General features: G+C 37.0%; 1 protein-coding gene across 1 annotated transcript in view; it reads left to right on the top strand.

Moving 5' to 3' along the window:
- RTTN (rotatin) overlaps positions 1 to 16,990 on the top strand; it is a 145,905-nt gene that overhangs the window by 43,244 nt on the left and 85,671 nt on the right. The window contains exons 17-23 of the mRNA XM_034642215.1: positions 433 to 572; positions 3,522 to 3,693; positions 5,272 to 5,371; positions 7,873 to 7,961; positions 8,328 to 8,445; positions 12,778 to 12,874; positions 13,485 to 13,553. Of these exons, the coding sequence (XP_034498106.1) occupies positions 433 to 572; positions 3,522 to 3,693; positions 5,272 to 5,371; positions 7,873 to 7,961; positions 8,328 to 8,445; positions 12,778 to 12,874; positions 13,485 to 13,553 (785 nt within the window). The remainder of the gene's footprint in view (positions 1 to 432; positions 573 to 3,521; positions 3,694 to 5,271; positions 5,372 to 7,872; positions 7,962 to 8,327; positions 8,446 to 12,777; positions 12,875 to 13,484; positions 13,554 to 16,990) is intronic.

Genomic DNA, 16,990 nt, shown 5'->3' with positions numbered 1-16,990 from the left:
GTGATCAGAGTGCTACTTTGATTAACAGGTTCTGGGAAACAGACTTTTCCCGCAGTGATTCTGGGTGCTGAGGAGGAGGGAGGGGTAATCATGGCACTCCCCCGCCTCCATCTCTGTCATGTGAGCACAGGTCTGAAGATCTGGGAGGCACCCATCTAGGGGAGGTGCCGCTACCAGAATCTTGGAAAATAGGAAAATCAGCAAGCGTCAAGAGAGTTGGCATATTTTCCTGAAGTTGTCCAATATTTTTAAAATACAACTTTATGCAGTCTTCTTACCTCACACAGGTTACTTTGACAAGTGACTATTCACCTGAATTGAAAGAAATTTAGGGGTTGCTCAAGCGGCTAATACAATTCTTGTTTTCAAGTTAAAAAGTTCAGCAGTATGTATAAAACAAAGAGTAATTTCTCTTTTTCTGGAATCTGTTAGGGCTATGCTGACACAGAAGATCCTTTGGGTGACTCCATTCTCCTCCTAAGCAGAGGGAGTCCTGAGGCGGGGGAAGGGGCTCTCCCCTGCACCACCCGACTGAAGTCCATGCTCCGGCTCCTGCTCGTCAGAAAGCCGTCGTAAGTACAGCACGATCTGCATGTACGAGGTTACTGGGAGCATTCGAAGAAAGTAGAGTAATTCTGTCATTCCCAAGTATGGCAGAACTGAAGGAGTTAGAGGAAAGTGACTCTCCATTGTTAGGCAGAGAGAGGAGACCATTGCGTGAAACTGAACAGACATGAAGGTGGACCTTTGGGTGCTCTCCTGAAGCCTTCACTGGCGGCCAGCCTCACTGTCAGATCAGCGTGCGCTTGGGCGCCGCCGCTCTGAGTGTTGTTCGCCGGTGCTGCGGGCGGGTGACAGAGCCACGTGGATGAGTAGATTGTGTCTTCTCTCTTTAGAAATCGTTAGCCTCCTCTTCTGAACATTTGTTCTGAAAATTAAGTGTTCATAAAAGTGTTGCGGACCAGTTGACCCTATACCAGAGTAAGTAGGCATTTTAATCTTGCTTAGTTTGTCCTCTTATTTGGGAAACTGGAAAAGTGTTCTTTTCTCCACCACTAGTGTGTCATTTAAACTAAAAAAAAAAGGAGAAAAATATATTGCCTTCTTTCCCTCTTTGTCAGCGTGACGTGGATCTTCTCTGTTGCTCTCTTTAGGTAACAGTGGTTAGATTTTCCCTCACTGAGAAGAAAAAAAACTTAGAGTCATGATGGATAAGCAATTTGAAGAGCAAGAGTTGGTTGTAAAGGCTAGGACGAACAGATGTCCTTTTGACAATGGATAACTTTGCTTTACTCTAACCTTACATCAGGATAATAAAGAGGCCTATTTATAAACACGTGATTGCACTGAAAAATAAGGAAGTGGGTGGAAATAATCTAAAACATTAAGAGAATGGAGGGAGGAAGATCCAGAGAAGAGACTACCACCATAGCGTAGAGAGTAAAGTTACCTAGAGAGTAAAGTGATGCAGGAGCAGGTGGAGTGAAAATGTCTGTGCTCCTTATGAGTTGGCTTCCATACGACTGGGCAGTGTCCTTATTAATGTGCTACGGTAGTATCTTCACCCCTAGATTTGGTGATGTAGCACAAGAGAAGTCTATTTCCTGTTCACCTTTGGGGGCCCACAGTCTCCAGGAAAACAAAGACGTACTCATCGGGTAGGACATTCCAAGGGCTTAGAGATCCCCTCCCAGTAGCCCAGGGCAAGGCCAGAGCACTCTTCCAGTAAGGTAATTTTGTATCACACAGAACTTAACAACAGTTTGAATTACATATTTGTTCTCATCTAAGTCATTCTACCCTATCCCCACCAGACCTTAAACTTTGTGTAGACAAGAGCCCTGTCCATTGGCTGATCTTAATGTCCTTAGAACGTCATAGAGTACCTTGGACATAAATATGCTCAAAACATACTTGTTGAAGGAAATAAGTGGTGAGAATAACTGGATTCTGTTGCCCCATGCTAAACCTAAAAAAATGCTGAATTTATATACTAGAGGAGATGCATAAGTATATGCTTTACGTATTCCACTCTGGCCTTCTTGCTGGGGGTGACAGTTTAATATAGATGGCCTTGGCTTGGAATGAAAGGAGCAAAGGAAAAGCTTTCTGTGGGTGTCTAGCTATTCTAACAGCAAATGGTAGAGGGAGAAAGTTTGTCTGACTTCTCACACTATCTTCGAGTGAATATCAGTACTCTGAAGTGATATCTATTAATAAAATCACTGTAAATTTCTGTTGGATTCGGGAGGTATTTATTGGTTGTTAACTGTGTGCCTGAGAGCTGTGGTAGGCTGTGGGAAATTAACAGCACTCAGTGTGGTCACAGCACCGCCCCTATGGAATTGGGCATGTAATTGGGAGGAGAAATTTTACCAGTTATATTTTATTATTAATTGTAATAAAGCAAGATCAGTGTTATGCCACAGGGACTTCAGGGTGACAGGACTACACACAGCAGGGTGACCTAGCCTTGGCTGCAGTGGGGAGGGCTCCCTGAGTACACAGGTTTTAACTGTTGTCTTGTAAGTGATATTTGAAACCTGGAGCATGGATTATCACTTCGAATTTTCTCAGTTTTTATGTAGTTTTAAGAACCTGTCAAAGTTGTGATAGATATCTAGTTGTTTCACTGTCTCCCAACTCCATGCCCTTTGTCCACCTGATGGTTTCTCATTTTTCCATTTCATTGTCTAATGGCGTGCAATATTTAATCTTTTCTTGAAATCTGCCACCTTCTACTCAATTGACCTTAATCCTAATCCATTCCAGATAAAATAGAATTTTGATGGAAATCACAAATATTTGCATTTTTCTTATTTGGAAAGAATCTGTGTGACAACATTTTTGTACATTGTTGTGACATCACATTTTAGTTATTAATGTGATTACTCTCCTGGAGGTTTGACTTAATGTTTGTACTCTGTTCATGAGTCTGTGATAATTTTTTTTTTTTAAAGATTTTATTTATTTATTTGACAGAGAGAGAGACAGCCAGTGAGAGAGGGAACACAGGCAGGGGGAGCAGGAGAGGAAGAAGCAGGCTCCCAGTGGATGAGTCTGATGTGGGGCTCGAACCCAGGACTCTGGGATCACGCCCTGAGCCAAAGGCAGATGCTTAATGACTGAGCCACCCAGGCACCCCAATAATTTTTGATTTTGAGCTAGATCACTAGACTGCGAGTCAGGAGTTATGGATGTAATTTGCAGATTTTATTAATTTATTGCCATTGACTATGATAATGACCATGGACTATGAAGTTGACAGTCTCACTAAGTCTGTCTCTTCATTTGTAACTTGATTATATTTTATTTCTGATATTTATTTATAAATATAAAATTGAAAAAAAATTGTAGTTATACACTATTTTAATAGAAAAATAAAGTACCTTTATTAGTAATACCAGTATAAACATGGCAAATTATTGTGTTGCTATGCAATAATGGTTTGTGATTATAGGCTTTTAAAATATAGACATTGTGTATTACAAAATGTTCACTGAAACACTTTGTTTCTTTAGGGTCCGTGCACTAGCATTAAAGCTTTTAGCGTGTCATCTCACAAGGGAAGAAGGGGCTGACACAAAGCGCCCTTCAATTGATGCCAGAGTTCTCTCCAGAGTTCCTAATTTATTTATCGTGAAAAAACCTATTGAACTCAAGTTGGATGACAGAAGAGAACTGATTATTAAGGTGACTATAACTGTTGGGTTTATTAATTTGTGGTTACTTGATACATTTGTATATCACATACTTTATGTTACATTCTTGTCTGAGAGGAAGAGAAGTGCTAGCTTCAAGTGCGGTTATTCATGGCTAGTTTGAAATTGTGGTCTGGCTTTGTCTGGCTTCTGGATACATTTATTTATTGAATAAATATTTCTTGGGTGCCTACTGTATGCCAGGCATTATATCCCTTTCATTTAATATATACATTGGAAATGCAAATTAATTTGAATGGCATCTTAAATACAAGATTAATGTAGTGGAAAGAAATTCTATGGTGACTCTTAAAAACAAATATTACTGTTATAAAATCTATTGGAAATTCTTCTTGTTCTTACATTGGAAATAGCCTATAAGGAAAAAGGAGAAAGTTCCTGTGACAAAAGTTATCAGCCTCTTCATTATGAGAGGCAAAAAATAATATAGGTGGCAAAGGCAGTTTCTCTTAAATGTTACAGTGGTTTTTGGGATTTTGTTAATCTCTTTTCTAAATCTCTGGCTCCTTATATACCTCCAGTGGCATATCATCCATTTCCCTATCTTAGCCAGGACTGTACCCAAATCATCCTGGACCAATGCAGGATTAGATAAAGAAAGTTATTCATTATCTTCATTGATTCATTCCTATGCTTTATAGCCTCTCTTGTGACTTCAGGAGTACAGTCTATCAGTTTTTATTGAAGTTTAGACCAACCCCCCAAAGCCTGTGGTGGTATTGTACAGCCCCAGATAATACAATGGATTTTTTAAATGTTCTTCTAACCTAAGTGTTCAGGGCCATGTGACAGTCCCAGCAGGAGGATTGGAGAACCTTCCCCTGACTACATGTCGGGTCCTGCTGGGGACCCCCTGAGTACTGACCACTGGTAGTTGCTCCTGTGCCCTCTGTGGGATGTGGAGGAAGGTGGAGACTAGGGGTTCTAGCACTGTCTTTGTGAGTCCATGTTAGGGCCAGAAGATAGGTGGGGGAAAGGAGTGTTGTCTTTGTCCTTTTCCTCTCTCCCTTCATTGTTGGGTTTGCCACCTCAGACCCTGTCCTGCCTGGCATGATGTGACAGTTAAGGACTGGTATTGGGAGTGCCTATGTTGGAGTGCTGAGCAGCAAGTCCTACAGAGCCATGTCTTCCTGGCCTCTAAGAGGGGAGAAGGGTAGAGGGCCAGGGAATTCTAGCTGGTGGCTTCTGGGAGCCATAGAGAATTCTGGAGTCACATGTCTGGGGTCACTATTCTCAGGTTACTACCTGCAGAAATGTTATGTAGCTTGAATGTTTTCTGTGAAGTTCTTAAGGTGCTAATGGGTTATGAATGACTTTCTGGTGAAAATATACCTTAAAAAGAAAGGTTTATTTGACACGATGGCTCTTTGTTTTAGATCCTAAGTTTTCCCTGACATAGCACATCATTGCTGGAAATTTACATGTAAATATATCACTTAAGTAAGTGGACTTTGGAGCTTTTGTTCTTATGGTATGAATTATAAAATTTTATTGGACAATTGGAAGTAGATGAAAATAATTTCTTTTTTTTCCCCCCTCTGGTTTTCAGTTGGAGACTGTTGAAAAAGTATATGAAATCTTTACCTCAGATGATATCGATCTTGTTTTGAGAAAGTCAGCTGCAGAACAGTTAGCTGTGATTATGCAAGGTAATGTCTTTTAAGGAACATGATTGTGGTACTGCTGGTAATTGAATTTTAAATAGCTGTGGGCAGTGGTATCAGGGGTTGCAAACTGCAGTTTTGGGGGCCAGGTACAGGCTTTGGCCTGGTTTTTTTTTTTTTTTTTTTTATAGCCCTTAAGAATGGTTTTAACATTTTTATTTTTCAAAATTTTTTAGAAAGATTTTATTTATTTGAGAGAGAGAGAGACAGAAAGAGCACAAGCAGGGGGAGGGGCAGAAGGAGAGGGAGAAGCAGGCTCTCTGCTGAGCAGGGAGTCCGACATGGGGCTGGATCTCAGGACCCCTGGATCATGACCTGAGCCAAAGGCAGATGCTTAATTGACTGAGCCACTCAGACAACCAGATTTTAACATTTTTAAAGAGTTACTAAAAAAAAAGAAGCATAAAGAATATGTGACAAAGACGATTTGTGACCAGCAAAATCTACCATATTTTCTATCTAGATCTTTTCAGAAAAAGTATGCTGACCCCTAGTCAGGATTACCATTATTTAACCTGTAGAATGTCATTTGATAGAATTATCTTCCTTCTAAAATATCGATGTAATTCTAATAGTGAACTGGATGTTCCTTTCTCAATTTACGTAGTACATGATATTTTCAGTTCCATCTTGGGTAAGAAATCAAAGTACTTTGTGGGTAGATAAAATAAGAATAGTGCATTTTAATTTTGTATTTTCTTTAAAGGTTTGTTTTAAAAAAACAACTAGTAAAATATATTGTTAACTTTATTTGCAGCGTTGTTATTCTACAGGCTTCCATTCTTTGGGTTAGTTTTATATTTTTCCCTATATGTGTTGTATATACTTTAATATTTGAGAGAAATGATAATTTTGCACTTACATAGAAAGATTCTAACCTGGAACATGGAATTCACTTAATGTTTCTGCCCTGACATTAGTGGAAACTGGGATGAGAAGAGTAATTTGAAAAAGCATATCCAACATACTTGTGGCTTTAATAACGGTACAGATTACAGAAAATAAGGCTCTAGAAAATGTGGACAGTGTTGGCTAAGAAAATCATAAAACTCTTTTAGAGAATATTCTTCCAGTATTGTTAATTACAAAAATAAAGCTTATAATTTTGGTATACACTGCATTGGTAGGTAGTGGAAACTTTTTTTATTTTTTTTTAAGTGGCAGCCAAAGGTGGTTCTAATCATAGCTACTAATTCAATATCAGTATGTGTATTTGTATGTTTTTCTCATTGAAATGTATATTCTCAATGAGAGTTATAGAAGAACAAGTTCAGAAAATTTGCGAGATGTTAAATACTTAGAACTAATCTATAAGCAACTAGAGATTTTGTTGCTAGTAACATCTCTAGTACGTGTGTGTGTGTGTGTGTGTGTGTGTGTGTGTGTGTACGTATGTCTTACTATATTCAGGCTGCACTAATAGAATACCACAGACTGGGTAGCTTATGAACAATGGAAATTTATTTCTCACAGTTTTGGAGGTTAGAAGTCCAAGATCAAGGTGCCCGCAGATTCAGTGTCTGGTGAGAGCCGGCTTCTTGGTTCATAGGCAGCCATCTTTCCCCTGTGTCCTCATAGGGAGAAGAGGCCTCTTTTACAAGGGCACTGATCCCATTCTTCAGGGCTCCACTGTCATGACCTAATTGCCTCCCAAAGGCCCTATCTCCTCATATCATCTCACTGGAGATTAGGTTTCAGCAAATGAATTTTGGGGAAACATAAACTGTCCATAGTAGTGAATAAACACACACACACACACACACACACACACGCACGTACACACACAGTCACGTATATATGCTTATTTAAAAAGTTCATGTTTTTCAGAAATATATAGAGTGTGTTATAATCCCTTACCCTTTATATTTGCTATTAACAGTTTTGAGGTTAGAAATCTGAGTTTTGTTTGTTTGTTTGTTTTTTAAGTAAGCTCAGTGCCCAGTGTGGGGCTTGAACTCATGACCCTGAGATCAGGAGTCACATGCTCTACTCTCTGAGCCAGCCAGGCAACCCTGAAATCTGAGTTTTTATTAAATGACCAAGGTCATTTTATAAAAATGGCCATGTTGCAAGCTATTAACATTATTTATAGATAATTCTAAACATTTGAGGTGATGGATTTGGAAAAGAGAAGAATTGTCAATGAAACAATATAAATAAATTAACTTGTCATGTAAAAATAAAAGAATTCATTTGTATACTTAAAATTCTAGTAGTTTTTAGGCTCTGAACTATTTGATTTAATTATTCTTTATTAATAGATTTTGAATTTCACATTGCAAAAATAAGTAAGATGTGCTTGTTACTTAAAAGTTTCAAATAGTTCAGATGTGTGTAGAATAAAAGTTTAAAGTTTCCTCGTCTAATTTCAACACCAGGTGTAATTATTTTTAACAGTTTGAGTTGTGGATACCTGCTTTGTATTTTTAAAACTACAAAAATATTCTTTAACTCATAGTGACTTCTTGGTTTTTTTTTGTCTACAGATATTAAAATGCATGCTGTGGTGAAAAAGTTACACTTAATTGACAAGATAATTGAGTATTTAAATGAATGTGTAGGTCAGGATGGTGAGGTAAGACTAAGAGTGTATCTAGACATCTTTTTACAAATCAGTATTTTTATTAATCAGATCTGAAACTAAATTCAGCTGAATTTGGGTAAGTACTTAGAGATTAAATCCTGATTAACACCAAGTACCTTGTTTATTTTTTTTATTTCTAAGAGTGGGGTCTCTCTAAAGGAAAGCTGATGTTTAATTTTTTCGGATGTGTAAGCAGCAGTATATACGAAGCTTATTTTCAGTGGAAAATAATTCTTTTTTGTTTTACACATTTTTGATGAAAAAGCATAAAATTTAGAATAAATTAATATTATAGTATATTTTATCTCGCCTTAGAATTGATGGTGGTAAAATAACTGTGTTTTCCCTCCTGGCCAGGTCATAGAATGTTTGATTCAGCCATGCCTCACGCTCTTGAGGAAAGTTCTTTGTGCCGACCCGGTCATGCGCATGGCCCTCTCACAGCAGTCTTCTTTTTTGACCCTGTTATTCAGAGGTGAATAAAATAAATTCTGCTAATAATGAGATCAGTCTTAAGCTTTAAGAATTATGCTTTAACTGTAGGTCACATTTATTTTCTCTTTTACTAACAGAATAACAAAGTTTTTTAGTGAATATGCTGCTGAGAATATCCGTTGCAATGGAAAATGTTTCTTTTGTGGAAATTTCCTTGTAATCCCGTTACTGGGGAGACCTCAGAGCTGAGGAAGGCTGAAGCCTCAGATTGTTCTTTGCACATTGATGTGGCTTTCATTTGGTGCTCAATTACCTATTATCTGTAAAGAGAGCAGGCTACAGCTGCTGTCATTACTGCCTTCTCTCCCATATCCGTTTCCACAGTCTTCTTTTGCTTGTGCCTTTGCATCCTCACTTGTGGCGAGGTATCTGCTTATGCCATTAAACTGACAGTAAGAATGTACACCCCGTCTGTGCGGAGTGGGAGCTAGACCATCCTGAATGACTCTGAGCATTAGTTTATTACAAAGAGTGATTTTTTTTTTAACCCATTTCAGTTTGGTTGTAATTTACTAATGTGTTTAGAAAAATTCCATGTGGTTTCATTCTCTTTTTCTTCCTTCTGACTGTTCTTAGTAGAGAGCTTGGTAACATTTTGTGCTATTTTCTTTCTTAAAACTTTAGGCCACTGCTTTAAAATAATTCTACAAGATGCATCTCGATCAAATGTCTCAATATTCTTAACCTTGTTAATTATTATAAATGATATTTATGTTCAAAATATTATTAGAATATAGTTTAGAATATAGTCATTTTATTTTAGCATTTTCGTTTCTTCTGATGCCTTCTGCTTGCCAAGTGAAGAGACACAGTTTATTTAATGTAAGCATCGAACATAAGCCTTGGTAAAGGTCTAAACCAGGTGAAGTTCTAAACAGACTCAGTGTGTCCAGGCTTATGCAATCTTCAGTAGTGTATAAAATTTTTCAATTTTTAATAGATTGATCTGGAAGAGTAGCAGTTGTGGATCTTGAGTTTTCTTTAATCCTGTCAGTTATCTTCTTAATAACCTCACTCAGTAGAATTTAGTTCCTAGTTTACCTTTTCTTTTTTTTCTTTTTAAATTTTTAAAATTCTTATTTTTATAATTTTGATTTTAATTATTTATAATCTTGATTTAATTATTCAAGCATTCATGAGCACTTACTAGATTCAAAGGCACTAAGCATCATCTGTACCCTTTTTAGTATTAACAGTTTTTCTATTTCATTGATGTTTGTGAGAACTATTTCAGTGAGTCTGAAAATGAATTACAGCATCTCTTATTAGTGGATTTAGTTTCAGGGCAAAATTAGTTCTGTTTTTTTTTTTAAAGATTTATTTATTTTAGAGAGTACACGTGTGCGAGCAGGGTGGGGGAGGGGCAGAGGAAGAGGGGGAGAGAGAGAATCTCAAGCAGGTTCCCTGCTGAGCACAGAGTCCCACTCAGGGCTCCATCCCACAACCCTGAGATTATAACCTGAGCTGAAATCAAGAGTCGGATGTTTAACTGACTGAGCCACCCAAGCGTCGAGGCAAAATTAGTTTTTTAATCAAGTACTCTACCAGGAAATTCATTCCTCAGCAAATATTTATTGAGTACGTGCTATGTGCTAGGTACAACACTAGGCCCTTGGGATATATTGATGAGCTTGGTAAATGACCCTCTTGAAGCTTACAGTAGAGTTGGAGACTTTGACAAATACACAGTAGGGCATAAAAATATCTATAATAGTGGAATTCCTGGTGCCAGAGGGAAGTGTTCCTGAGCAGATTGGGTGGTGGGAAAACATCAGAGAATGCTTCCAGGAAATGTGGATCCATGCTGGAATTTCAGAAATGGATAGTTCAATTAGAGACGGTTCCTTTCCAGATAGAAGGAGCCACGGTTATGTGTGAGAGAGAATGTGCGTTTGAAATGGTGGTTGGTCAGGAATGACTGGATTTTGGGGGCTTCTGGGATGAGGGGAATATGATGAGATGAGGCATGGAGAGCAGTTCATGCAGGGCCTGGTAGGTCACAGGAAACAGCACTGAGAAGCCATTTAAGATTATTAAACTGAGGGGTATGTGTTTTAGAAAGATTATTCTATCCACAGCATGGAGAATAGATTGAAGGGGAATAACAAATAATTTACCAGACACACTACTTTTAATTATAAGTTTTATGTCATGAAGGAATCCTACCCATGTCAGAAATGTATGGTGAAAACTTAACTTAGAACTCATTTATTACACCATCTTACAGTGAGGAAATTGAGACCTAGAGAGATTTATCGACTTGGCCAAGGTCATAACCAGATAATGGTGGAGGCAAGAGAAGAACCCAAGCTTCTTTTGTCGATTTGTTTTTGTTTTAAATAATTGCAGAACTTCTGCATCCTTATTGTTAAAATTTGAACAGTATGGAACAATATAAAGTAAAACGCAAGAAGTTTATGTTTTCTTTCCTTAGTTTCCCCAAAGAAGAATGTGCTAGGTGGTGTTTGGCATGTATCATTTGAAATGATCTTTTCTTTACACCCATGTTGTATTTCTTATGCTATAAACTTAAGTATTGTGTTGCTTTTTTTCAACTGAAAATGTATTTTGAATATCTTTCCATGTTATTACATGTGAGTCTGCCTTCTTAAAAAACACAAAATCAAAAAACTACTGCATAGTGTTTCAGAGTTTCAGTTTGCCATACTAGTATTTCTCTCAGATTTTTAACTATAATAGTAATCATGTTTTATGATCAACTTGTGCTTACTCTGTAATTGGAATTGCTGGGTCAAAGAGATTTTACTGGATATGGTTTGGTTCCCCTCCACATCATTCCCGCCAGTGGTATTTAAAAGTGCTTATTTTCCTCATAACCTTGCTAACACTGAATATGTCTCTTTTAAAAAAGTTCTTTAATATTATTAGCAAAAATAATATCTCATTATTGTTTAATTTTTTTAAAAAACACTTTTAGTGTAGGTGATTGTCTTTCATGTATTTATTATATTCTAATTTCTTATTCTATGACTTGCCTATTTTTCTGTTGCATTTAATTTCTTTTTAGTGACTTGTAGTTTCTTTATATAACATAAATATAAACCTTATGCCTGATTTTTTAAGATTTTCTTCAAACCTTTGTATCCTTTTTAATGTATTTATTATTTTTTCTTTAGCTTTAACTATTTTATGGAAGCATATAAAACTTTTCTGTTATAGTAACTGAGCTTTTCATCCTGTCCTGAAAGGAGGGCCTTCTCCAATTCTGAATTCAGGATTCTAAATAGGCTTCTGTTCTTTCTCTTAACATGTTTATACTGTTGTTTAAAAAATTTAGATCTTTGTATAGAACTGATTTTGATAAATAGTGTAAGGTAGGCATCTAAATCTTTTTTTTTTTATATTGTAGGCAGTTATATTGCAGTAATTCTTAGGTATTTGGAAATATGATAGCTCATCCTATTCCCACTGATATGAAGTGTCTACTTTATCATAAATTAAATTCTTACATGTATTTCTCTTTCTTTTTAGCTCATTGCTGTTTTTAATCATGTCAATTACATGTTGATATTTTCCTTTTCTTAAGGTTAGAAAAAGTATCTTCTTTTGAAATTAATTTCTTATTGCTACCTTCCTGGATTTGCTAACTCTGTATTATGTTGTTATTCCCGTATGATTGGTACCACCACCGTACCTATTTGATTAGAATTTCATAGTTGTCAAGCAATGAGAAGCCGTAGCATTGGGACTGGTACAGAGGTGGAAACTAAGGATTATTAATGCTCCAGTATTTGACCAGGCCACTTTACTAGTAGTATGTGGTGGTGCTAGCTTTAGGTCTTACTAGTTCAGAGCAGTTTCCTTTTCCATTATCTTATAATAAACAAGACACGAATTAAAAACAAGACCAACACAAACACGGTGTTTTGAAGGCAAATCAAGTTCTATGACTACATGTCTGTAGGAATGGGCAGAAATGATCAAATTGGAGATCTTGGAATGAGCAGACTTTAGCTGGAGGTAAAGGACTTGCTTGGCAGATCTCCCTAGAAGCTATATCACTTTGCTTCTTCGAGAAACTGAAAGTACAGAGTATCTAGTGAGTGGATCTGCAGGTGCGTCTCCTGAACCAGCAGCATGTGGGATTCACAGGCTGCAGCCCACAGCTGCTGAAGCAGGAGTTCTGTTTTAACCAGCCCTCCTGGTGATCCACATATGTCAGTGTGTCTGGGCTCATGTCGCAGTTCTCTGAGAATGACATCTCTTCCCTTGGAGTTAAGATATTTTAGATGTGAAGTTCGTTTTTCTAGAGGTAACAATATTTCATGAAGTTATGCTTTTTATTTCTTAGTTTCATTGATATTTCATGAAAATTGTGCTGTTGTGACTGAAGTCGGAGCCTTATTTTGTCTTCTGTTATTTGATGAAGTATCAAGAATGGATATGTGGTAAGCTATAAGAATTGTAGAACTTTTTTACTCTTAATTATTTAAGGTTTCTGATGCAATCATATGGCAACGCATGGAAATTTCTGAATTATGAAGCTACGCTTTCTATTTTGACTTGAATAAGCAGTACCAAAAAGCCTATTGGCTCGGAAAGTTCTCATGAACTTTTAATTTGAACATTACTAAGCATAAAATTAAAAGATTACTGCAGTAATTTTGTCATTAATACATTTTTTAGTATATACTCTCGATGTCATGTGTTTTTTCTTTAATATTTTGTTTAAAAACCTTTGAGAAGATGTTTAGGATGGTAATATCTGATTAACACTGACCTTGAGCAGAATCCAGTGGGAGGGGGACATAGATTCACCTGCCAGTACAGTGTCCACATTATATGAATCATTTATTATATGGACTTCCTAAGCACTAATTTACTCTTTAGAAACAAATCTAGGTAGTAGGAAATGTGTTGTTAACTATACAAGTGATAGAGCCAATTTTAACTCTTATTTGGAGATTCAGTCAGGGAGCAAATTGTATTTGTTGGATAAAACCATGGTTTACTCATTTATTTCTTTCCTTTTGTGTGTGTATGTTTTTAATGAAATAGGTCTGTTAATCCTTCCAATAAGCCTTCTTCACCATCGGTCTTCAGTTTGCCTGTTTCAGTTTTTAGAAGGTAAATGATTTTTGTTTTGACTTTTTTTGAAGGTAAAATGTTTCAGGAAGGTTCATCTGGTATTTAAATCACATGGCTTGCAGCGCTTTAATGTTTCCTCACAGTGGTGCTCCGGAGAGAGTTCAATAAATGCATGTCCCCATCCCCATCCCCATCTTTCCATCTGAATGTGGTTCAGGTGTATAGAAAATTCAAAGAACTAAACAGTAAACGTGTGCTTACTCTCCAGCCTAGATTCAGCAGTTGTCAACGCAGGGGCTTAGTTTCTTTTTCTCTCTTTCTCTCAATGCATTTATTTGTTTAGATGTAATTTTTCTGTGACGCATTTGAAAATAAGTTTCAGACATAATTTTACTTCTCTCCTAATTATCCCAGCATGTACCTCCTTAAATTAAGGGCATTCTCCTATATAACCACTGTACCATGCACGATCACATCTAAGAAAATTAAAAATAATTCTGTAACATGATCCAGTTTTTCCAATTATATCCAAAATAGTAATTACCTCTTGGAGGAGAGCAAGGGGAGTAATTGACACAAAAAGGTAACAAAGAAACTTTCCAAAGGGATGGAAACGTTCTGGATTTTTTTTTTTTTTTTGGTATTTGGTTGCCTTTTTATTTTATTTTTTTATTATAATAATATTTTTTATTATATTATGTTAGTCACCATACAGTACATCCCTGGTTTTTGATGTAAAGTTCGATGATTCATTAGTTGCATATAACACCCAGTGCACCATGCATATAACACCCAGTGTGCCCTCCTTACTACCCATCACCAGGCTATCCCATTCCCCCACCTCCCTCCCCTCTGAAGCCCTCAGTTTGTTTCTCAGAGTCCATAGTCTCTCATGCTTCATTCCCCCTTCTCATTACCCCCCCTTTCTTTATCCCTTTCTTCTCCTACCGATCTTCCTACTTCTTATGTTCCATAGATGAGAGAAACCATATGATAATTGTCTTTCTCTGCTTGACTTATTTCACTTAACATTATCTCCTCCAGTGCCGTCCATGTTGGAAACGTTCTGGATTTTATTCTGAGTGATGGTCACACAAATGAATACAAATGTAAAATTCATCAGGCTATATATAAACTGAAAATCTGTGTATTTTAAAGATAAGTAAATCGTGTCTTAATAAAACTATGATTAATTTAAAAATAACATTCCGTAATTTGGTAGATGTTATTACATGTACTGTAATCATTTTCATAGCTGTATAATATTCTATTGTTGAATTTATTCACCACAATTTATTCATTCTCCAGTCAGAAGGTATTTGGGTTGATTCTGGGTTTTTGTCCCTGTATCCACTACTGTAAACATGTGTATGTTTCCTGGTATAGTGTGTAAGAGTTCCTTTTAAATATGTTGTTAAGAGTGAAATTCCTTGTTTGCAGACATCACCCACTCTTCATGATCTTTAGATTTGGCTAAGTAATCAAACTCACACAACTATAATAGGTCTTGCTTGGAATGAGATTACATGTGTGGGTGTTGGGAGCTGTCTTGGCTTAGAAGACCCATGTGCTGGTAGGAAATAACTTCTTTAGTTAAGTATGCCATAGGCGTAGTTTCCAGGACCCCACAAAAGAGCTGCAACACTCAGGGTTGCTCGGAGCTGTGGCTTCCCATCATGCATTTACGGTTTATTCCCACACCTCCCAGCCCAGACGTGAGAGTCATTTTTATTGTAAGTACAAACAACAGCTTAGTGATATTGTTGACATTCCATATCTATTTGGTTGTCCTGGGGTGAAGGGCCAGAATTAGCTCAAGATAAAATTTGTCTGTAGAGAAGAACCAAGGGTTTTGTTACTCCTCTACTCACAGTAATGTTGTCATTTTAAAAATTGTTGCCTGTCTGGTGGATGTATACTGGTTTTTCAAACTGGTTGTGATGTATTACCCTGCACTTTTCATTCCTTTCTTCCTTCTTGTTCTTTAGGCTTAATTTGCAGTTCATTTTCTAATGTACTGAAGAATTCCCCATTGATCAGTTGCTTGTCGTTTTTTATTCAGTGCAAGTCCTTTCAAGTGGGCTCCGTGCTTGTTAAGGCACCACGAATCTGTTAGTATTTACTTATGTTCTAGCACAAAGAAATATCCAAGAATTACCTCATTTCCCTATCTGAGACCTAGAGTTAACCATTTATCTAAGGATTCTTGGTTACTTTTGTGGAAAATTTCAATTTTTAAGAAGTATTTTCTTAAACTAATCAGCCTGATTTATATGTAGAACTCTCCCATAGCTTGTTTATTGAGACACATAAAATGAAAAAGCACAGTAAAGTTGCCCTGAGAAATCTTACCCAATTGTATTTATCTAATATTAGTCACAAATATGTGAATTAGGGGTTTAGGATTTTTTTTTTTAGCAAAATTTTTTTTTAACTTGTGAACGTGCAAGGACAGTATAAACACTGTTAAATTAATTTGGACTGGTTTAAGAGCTGTTGCTATTGCGTCTGTTCTTAGATCTAAAAATATTTCTGGGTCTTCTTGGTGACACATAGTGGTTGAGTTTATTGATGATACAGCTGTGTGCAGGTAAAAATATTAAGTTGTGATTTTGTCATTTAGTGATTCCTGTGAACAGAAGGCAATTCATTTAGTCTCTTTAGTACTCATTTTGATCATCTGTACAATGGGTATCAGTGCCATGCATATAACTGAATGAATGGTGGTTAATACACAGTGTTTGGCATAAAGTAGGCACTCATGACCTACCTTTTATGTGTGGCTCAGTGTAGCCACAGGCCTTGACCTGAAGGGGCTTTAGTCATCTCTGCTAACAACTCTAATACAACACAGAATAAAGAAGTCTTCACGCAAGAGTTTAAAAAGTATTTTTGGTTTCTCAGAGTCCATAGTCTCTCATGCTTCATTCCCCCTTCTGATTATCCCCCCTTTCTTTATCCCTTTCTTCTGCTACCGATCTTCCTACTTCTTATTTTCCATAGATGAGTGAAACCATATGATAATTGTCTTTCTCTGCTTGACTTATTTCACTTAGCATTATCTCCTCCAGTGCCGTCCATGTTGCAGCAAATGTTGAGAATTTGTTCTTTTTGATAGCTGAGTAATATTCCATTGTATATATGGACCACATCTTCTTAATCCAGTCATCTGTTGAAGGGCATCTCGGCTCCTTCCACGATTTAGCTATTGTGGACAATGCTGCTATGAACATTGGGGTGCATATGGCCCTTCTCTTCACTACGTCTGTATCTTTGGGGTAAACACCCAGTAGTGCAATGGCTGGGTCATAGGGTAGTTCAATTTTTAACTTTTTAAGGGACCTCCACACTGTTTTCCAGAGTGGCTGTACCAACTTGCATTCCCACCAACAATGTAGGAGGGATCCCCTTTCTCCACATCCTCTCCAACAATTGTTGTTTCTTGCCTTGTCTATCTTTGCCATTCTAACTGGCGT

The sequence above is a fragment of the Ailuropoda melanoleuca genome, chromosome 14 (genome assembly GCF_002007445.2).
Source record: "Ailuropoda melanoleuca isolate Jingjing chromosome 14, ASM200744v2, whole genome shotgun sequence".
Lineage (NCBI taxonomy): Eukaryota > Metazoa > Chordata > Mammalia > Carnivora > Ursidae > Ailuropoda > Ailuropoda melanoleuca.
The sequence above is the reverse complement of the archived record's forward strand: the minus strand, read 5'-3'. Positions and strand labels throughout refer to the sequence as shown.